We start from the raw sequence: 7611 nt of genomic DNA on the forward strand, positions 1-7611 counted from the left end.
AGGCTACGTGCCTTCTCCTTCCAATTGATAGATTAAATAAAGTTAAATTAGAATTTGATTTTTTAAAAGCCTCTGTCAACAATGATTTCAACATTAGGCATATGCCTCTAAAAAGAAGGAAAGAATATCATTTTTCATTCTCTTTATGAGGTACATCATCACATATATGATGTTGTCCACAAAGTAAAACAATAAAACAAAGTATAGAACAATAAATAAAACCTATAAGCTTTAAAACACAAAGTATCATGAAAGTGAGATCACTGCCCATCCAAACACACAAACAAACACACTACAAAACACTACACACAGCACACAACCAAAATGTGTACAATAAAACCACCAACCATGCCACAGGAACTTAAAAACAAAATCTTAAAAGGTCTTGAAAAATAAAGAAAACATGTGGATGATATTCTACAATAAAAAATTTCCCATTGTTTAAATTACTATAAAGTAGTATTGGAGGGAGGGCAAAATGTGTTCCTGCCATAATATGATGAAGCTGAACACTTATACAGTATATACAAACTGACTTTCATAACGTACTCTTTACTTATCCATCACAAAATTATATGTTCAATTTCACTAATTTATTTTTAATGCAGTAGTCACACACACACACACACACACACACACACTACTTGAGATTACAATGGAGGGGTTTATGCCATTCACATTCACATCACTTCTAGCTCACATTACTTCTAATCAAATACTTTGTCTTTCTAAATGGAGAAGGGGCCCCATTTGCTGTCTCGTACAGATCCACATCCTTTGTTCCCTTTCATGGCCCATTGCCTTATCAGGAAGCTGGAACTGCTTCAGGAGAATACATAAAGTTGAATTCTCTCAAAGTTTATATTCTGAAACACACTGGAAAATAGAGCCACTTACCAACTATCTACTGCTCTCTTTGTATCAATTTACTTACAATATATACTATTCTTCCACTGTTACTATTTTCAACGACTAATTGGCTGTCTTATTCTTTCTACTCACCCAGTTAAAAATTCAGGTAAGGATGTTGTCCTGCACAGCTGTTTGTAACTGAAATTCATGTAGTTGAATAAGAAATATTTATCTTATTAAAAGCCACGGCTCCTTTCAGATTTCACCTCAGCTTTGAAAATATACCCCTATCAAATCTTAAACACCTATGGAGGAAAAAGAAATCCCTTAGATAACTTAAGCTGTGCTGCGTTCCCACAGATCCTTCAACATAGAGAGTCTAGGAATACACAAAGGGATTTGAAGGACAGACCAAGTATCTAGGAGCAATTCTGAGCAATCTGTCACTTAAGGTATAATTCAGTCCCATTGAAGTGGACATTTTAATACATCTTGAACATCCAATTTGTTTGAATTGCATATAATTCCCTGGTGCACTATTAAAAATCCTTGCAGAGGGAAAACACTATTGGTACAGGAGCAAACGTGAACAAATTGTAACCACTAGGGAAGAAGTTTTCAACCTTTTTGAATCCAAGGCTACCTTGACCAACTACATTCTTTCTGTGGCACCTCCCTTAAGCGGGTGACCAGGCTGGAACACAACGACTCTCCTTCCTGCCAAAAACGAATGAATAAAATACCAGATTAACTTAATTAACAGTACAGCAGACCAACTAATGCCCATGACCCAGCTATTCAATAAGTAGTAGGTGAAAAAACCAACCCACCGAGAGGTGGATGTGCCAAAGATTCCTACATGGCCCTGAAGCAACGAATAAGTCACACTGAGAGATGGGGGGAGGGCGGTGCTGCTAGGAAAAGAAGCGGGAAGGAGGCATCCCCCAGCCCTTAAAAGGACGACCCACCACCACCTCACCCACAAGTGTGATTGATGCAGAAGGAGCAGATATGCTATCTCCCTAAGTCTGAGCAGGCTGAGGATACACCCCACTGGCCAGCACTGAGGCAGAATGGGCAGCTGACTGGGTCTTCCTTCACCTTGATTACCATTCATTCAGTAGGGATACCTGAAGATGGGAATCCTAAGTATGGAGTTCTCCACATTTATATACTTCCACACAAGCAGCAATTTTATTTATTACAAGGAAAAGAAAAACAGAACTAAATGCACAACCTGACTAGCCAGTTACAAATTAATTGTATGTAGGCAGAGCCCAGTCATTGTTACATTCAAATATTCTATTCTAAAGAAATCTTAATTCTCCTAGAGATATGCAAATGTAGTGGATGTATCTAGCATTAAAAATCTACAGATACTGAGAGTGCTGAGGAAAGAGTTGGAGCAAATGTGTGTTGCTAATTTGCCATTGTAAGAAACTATAATTTAAATATCTTTTGGGGGCCTCACTTATTCCTGTATGATAAATGAAGGGGCTTGCATAGGTGCAAAAGTGTTCCTTACACCTTACTCTGTCATGCTTTCTGAGATAAGATTGAGTTGAAAAGGGAAAGACACTACTGTTTGTGGGGAGACAAGTCAAGTTCTTATCTCTGTAGTTCTGAGAACAGGCTTTTCTTATGTTCTTATTTATGGCTCCCAAATCATAAATTTACCCCCAAATTAGCTCCATTGTTTGAAGTTGAGTTCCTCCTTAAGGGAGTTGATAACCTTCATATTTGCCAGGGCAATCTGGTTAAGTGTTTCACCTTTTCTGCAACTGTTAGGTAGAGGATGCCAGTTGTTCTCTTATGTCCTGGACAAGATAGAAAATGTACTAGGTTTATAGGGCAATTTCAATATTAAACCATGCGAGCCTGCACTGAGGATCTGCTCCATAGAAACAAACCACATAAAAAGTCAAAATAAGCACCAATCTTTTTGACAGATTGAATACATTAAAATTTCATAGTTAGGGGTTTGAAACCATTGTGGCATTCACCATATTGTATATGTATTATTTTTAATGTATTTCACCACATGTTTACACAGAATTTATTACAGAGGGCAAAAGCTCAAAGGGCCATTTTTTCTTCCCAAGTGGCTACAGATGGTTGGATGTTTACTTAATTACTTAAGTTTAAGTAATTAACTTATTTTTTTACTGATCCAACCCAAGAAGTGGGCAAAATATCAATAATAATAATAATAATAATAATAATAATAATAATAATAATAATAATAATAATAATAATTTTATACCCCACCCATCTGGCTGGGTTTCCCCAATATCAAATATTGATTATACCCTCCCTTGTTTTTCAGTAACTTAGGCTTTGAGCTGACTCATAATTAAATATTCCCAAGTGTATATATACTGGTGATTCAAAGTAGTCCCTATTGTTGCTGCAATCAAGTCAATACAGCACTGCCAAATATAATTTGCTTTTAATTGGTGATGCATGCACCTCATTTATTGGTTTGCCAGGATGTCACATCACTGCTCCCATTTCCTCCACATAAAATACTGAGCGAACTGCTTTTCCCGCTTCTTACATCAAAACAGGTTTTCGGTTATATTCTAAAGACTATATTCTAAGTATCAGGAAGAGAAAGAAATAAGATACTCTGTGATAATTGTCAAGACGGAGATTCAAGATGCATTTTGGAGGCAATATTTTGAAAGGTAAAATAAAATTTATTCTTCCTTCCTTCCCTGAAAGCACATTTAAACAGCAACTCTGAATTGCATCCAGACCTAAGCTTAAAGTAGACCTACTGAAATCTAACTTATGTCCCCATTCCTTCAATGGATTTACTCAAAGTATTGATCTGATATGTAGAGATCTGAAGGGTTCTGGAAGCTTCTCTGTGTGAAAGAAACAAGCAGAAGGTTCAAGATGTTTGGGTTATTCCTTTAGAGAAGCTGAGTACAGCTGGCTTAAACTGATTCTGTTATCTCATGCCGACTATAAAAATAGGCCAGAAGAAGCCTGGGTTTCACTTTCTCTTTCTATCGCTTTTCATTCTGGTGTGGTGTTCTGTACATAGTATGCTTAGTATTAAAGTTTACACTTGTAAGTTATTGTAAGTTTAAGTTAAGTCTGCTGCAACTGGATTTCTTATGGGCAGTGCCAATTCTGAATGTATTGGATTTGTGAACATTGTGCTCATTTACCTTCAGTAGCAGTAAAGCTCTGCTGGATGAAATATTAATTAATTAATTAATCTGGTCTATTTTTGGTGGAATCCTGCAACGTGTTTAAGTTTTTACTCTGCTAACTATACATTGGAATATATTCTAGATCAATATTGAGTAGAATTAATGACAATTTAGCCATCCAGATGTTTGCTAGAATGCAACTCTGATCATCCCTGATTTCTGGCCATGCTGGCTGGGTTAATGTGAGTTGGAGTCCAGAAATCTATGCAGAACTACAGGTTCCCCATATTTCCATCACAGGGTCCAGTTCCTCTTTGAATGAGGGAGCATGGTACAGTGGTACCTCTGGTTACGTACTTAATTCGTTCCGGAGGTGCGTTCTTAACCTGAAACTGTTCTTAACCTGAAGCACCACTTTAGCTAATGGGCCCTCCTGCTGCTGCCGCGCCGCCGGAGCACGATTTCTGTTCTCATCCTGAAGCGAAGTTCTTAACCCGAGGTACTATTTCTGGGTTAGCGGAGTCTGTAACCTGAAGTGTATGTAACCTGAAGCGTATGTAACCCGAGGTACCACTGTATTATAATGTTTCGCAAATTATTTTAACAATTTATTCCTATCTTTCTTGTAAAAATTGTGGGAAAAGAGATGAGGGGTAGCCAATTAGTGGCCTCCAGATGTTGGACAACAACTTCCATTGGCCCTTGCCAGTATGGCCAGTCCAACATAGGGTTGACACCACATTGGCTTCCCCTTCTCTACATGGCCAGACAAAATTTTGTGAAATTTACCATTGAATCCTATCTGTGCCTTTGCAGCTGATTGTCATAGAAATTATGATAGATTTTTGTGACTATGTTGTGCTCAGCATAAAATAAAAGGGCACATGGTGAGCCAACATATGTTTCTCAGGAGCAATCACTGACACAGCTGCATTTAAGAATGTAGAGCAGTAGAACAAAATGAAGCTGAGCAGGCAGAACAGTTGAGACTATATGTAGAAAATAGCATAAAGCTACTTATTTCTTTCAGATTGTTTTGAGGAAGATGGAATCACATGAGACTTTAGATTGTAGCCAGTGCTGGTCATACTTCAACTACACTCCTTTAAATTAATAGACATGACAAATTTAGATCTACAGTGGTACCTCGGGTTACATATGCTTCAGGTTACATACACGTCAGGTTACAGACTCCGCTAACCCAGAAATAGTGCTTCAGGTTAAGAACTTTGCTTCAGGATGAGAACAGAAATCGTGCTCCGGCGGCCCGGCAGCAGCAAGAGGCTCCATTAGCTAAAGTGGTGCTTCAGGTTAAGAACAGTTTCAGGTTAAGAACGGACGTCCAGAACGAATTAAGTACTTAACCTGAGGTACCACTGTATATCAGTGAGTCCACTCTGTAGAATTTAATTGGCTAAAACTCTGTGTGAACCAAATGACAGACCTTGAAAAAATTCCTGCTGAAGCTCATCTAGTCTGATTCCCCTGATTCTCCTTTCTGACACACCTAGAAGGCTGCTTATATTATGCCAAAAAGCATCATTAGTGATTGGGGATTCAATACATAGTTCAGAGGTGACAGCCCTAGACACTTGCTTCACACCATGGATGTTCCTTCAGCTCTGGTCACCATGAAAATGAATGAGTGTCATACACTCATAAGAGATAATTAAAGCATTGCATTTGGAGGTAGCCCAGTATGGGGTGGAAGTTGTGAGTTTCCTATGTGTGTATTTATGTGCATGGCTGATGTAGTCTGGCACCTAGCAAGGAGTTTTCCCATGGCTGCATGTGATCGTACAATCTAAGGGATTTGCTAAGACACTATATGATTTATAGCAAATCAAATTATTCAAATTATGCTGAACTAATTTCTTGTTCTGTTGGTCTTCCTTTCCTCCATACCCCGTGTGTTTCTCTTTCCAGATGGAAATGGAAGCCCTAATCATACACTGATCACAGAATTCATTCTGCTGGGACTAGGAAACCTTCATGAGCTAAGGATCCCTATGTTTGTGGTATTCCTTGCAGTCTATATAGTAATATTAACAGGGAATATAATTATCATGGCAGTTGTGTTGACTGACCACAGCCTTCATACAGCTATGTACTTCTTCCTAGGAAACCTCTCTTTCTTAGAAATATGGTACACCACCAGTGTGGTTCCAAAGATGCTGAAAACATTACTGACTGCCCATGAGGCCATTTCCTTCTCAGCTTGTCTCCTCCAGTTTTACACCTTTGGCTCTTTGGCAGTTACTGAGTGTTTTCTTCTAGCAGCAATGTCCTATGATCGCTATGTAGCCATATGCCAACCACTGCATTATGGAAACTTAATGAGCTTCAGAGTGTGCATTCAGCTAGCAATAGGGTCGTGGATTGGTGGGTTTCTGACCCCAGTGCTCACCATAATAATGGTTTCTATGTTGCCTTTCTGTGCTTCTAATGAGATCAATCATTTTTTCTGTGATTTGGCCCCTGTCATCAAACTTGCCTGTGGAGACACACAAAAAGTGAGGCTCCCCTCTTTTCTTATCTCCATCCTTGTAACCTTCTCTCCTTTCCTTCTCACTATTATATCATACTATAAAATCGTCTCCACCATCCTCAAGATCCCATCTGCCAAAAGCAAACAGAAAGCCTTTTCCACCTGCTCCTCACATCTCATTGTGGTTACAGTGTTCTATGGGACACTGATGGTGGTGTATGGTGTACCTACAACAACTTGGTATCCCAACTTAAGCAAAGTCTTTTCTATGCTCTATACAGTGGGGACACCAATGGTTAATCCTATTATATACAGTCTGAGGAACAAGGATGTCCAGAATGCATTGAGGAAGCTTTTGACTAGAAAGCCTATATTGCCACTTGAGTGAAGAGAATGTTGCCATACCATGTGAATGTGGAGAAGCACAGATCACTGTAAATTTGTATTTAAAAATTATTGTTTCCATATCTGATATTGGGGTTTTTTTTATAAAAAATGTACAGATTCTTCTGAAACATACTTATGTGCATATGTACCACCTACACACACACACACACACACACACACACACACAGAGAGAGAGAGAGAGAGAGAGAGAGAGAGACACACACATCCAATCTGTGAATAAGGTATAAACATTGAAGCGTCATATACTTTCAGTGTGATGTGAATGTGTTATCAGCTGTATTCAGAGTTTAGTCATTCCCATTGATAGCCAATATGTGGAGAGTGGACACAGCCCACATCCCAGCCCTGAAATTGCGCATCTTTTTGTCCATTCCATGGATTTTTGTGCTTTCTCGTGCATTCATTATGGATCTCTGGATGAGGATATTCCTAAGTGAATATTGTTCCACATCTCAGGAAATATTGGGTCTCAGACAGCATGGAACCATGTCTGCTCTTAAGCAGTTGGAAACTGAAGGTACAAAAAACTTACCATTGGTGGGGAGAGGCATGGAAAGAAATGGAGGAGATGGAAGGAGACTGCCCCTGCTTACAGACCCACGGAAAAGTCAAAGAAAACTGTTCATGATCCATCCAGTGGGGTAATTCTTTATTTGAATATTCTGTGCATCTGGCAATTTCAGATTCTTGCAAGCAACA

At 38.9% G+C, this 7611-nt stretch overlaps 1 protein-coding gene across 1 annotated transcript; it reads left to right on the forward strand.

Annotated features, from left to right (window-relative positions):
• Nucleotides 1-6025: 6025 nt before the first annotated feature.
• On the forward strand, nucleotides 6026-6892 carry LOC114582954 (olfactory receptor 10R2-like). The gene has a single exon (XM_028704301.2). The coding sequence runs from the start codon at nucleotides 6026-6028 to the stop codon at nucleotides 6890-6892; it is 867 nt and encodes a 288-aa protein (XP_028560134.2).
• Nucleotides 6893-7611: the final 719 nt, after the last annotated feature.

The sequence above is a fragment of the Podarcis muralis genome, chromosome 13, assembly GCF_964188315.1.
Source record: "Podarcis muralis chromosome 13, rPodMur119.hap1.1, whole genome shotgun sequence".
Lineage (NCBI taxonomy): Eukaryota > Metazoa > Chordata > Lepidosauria > Squamata > Lacertidae > Podarcis > Podarcis muralis.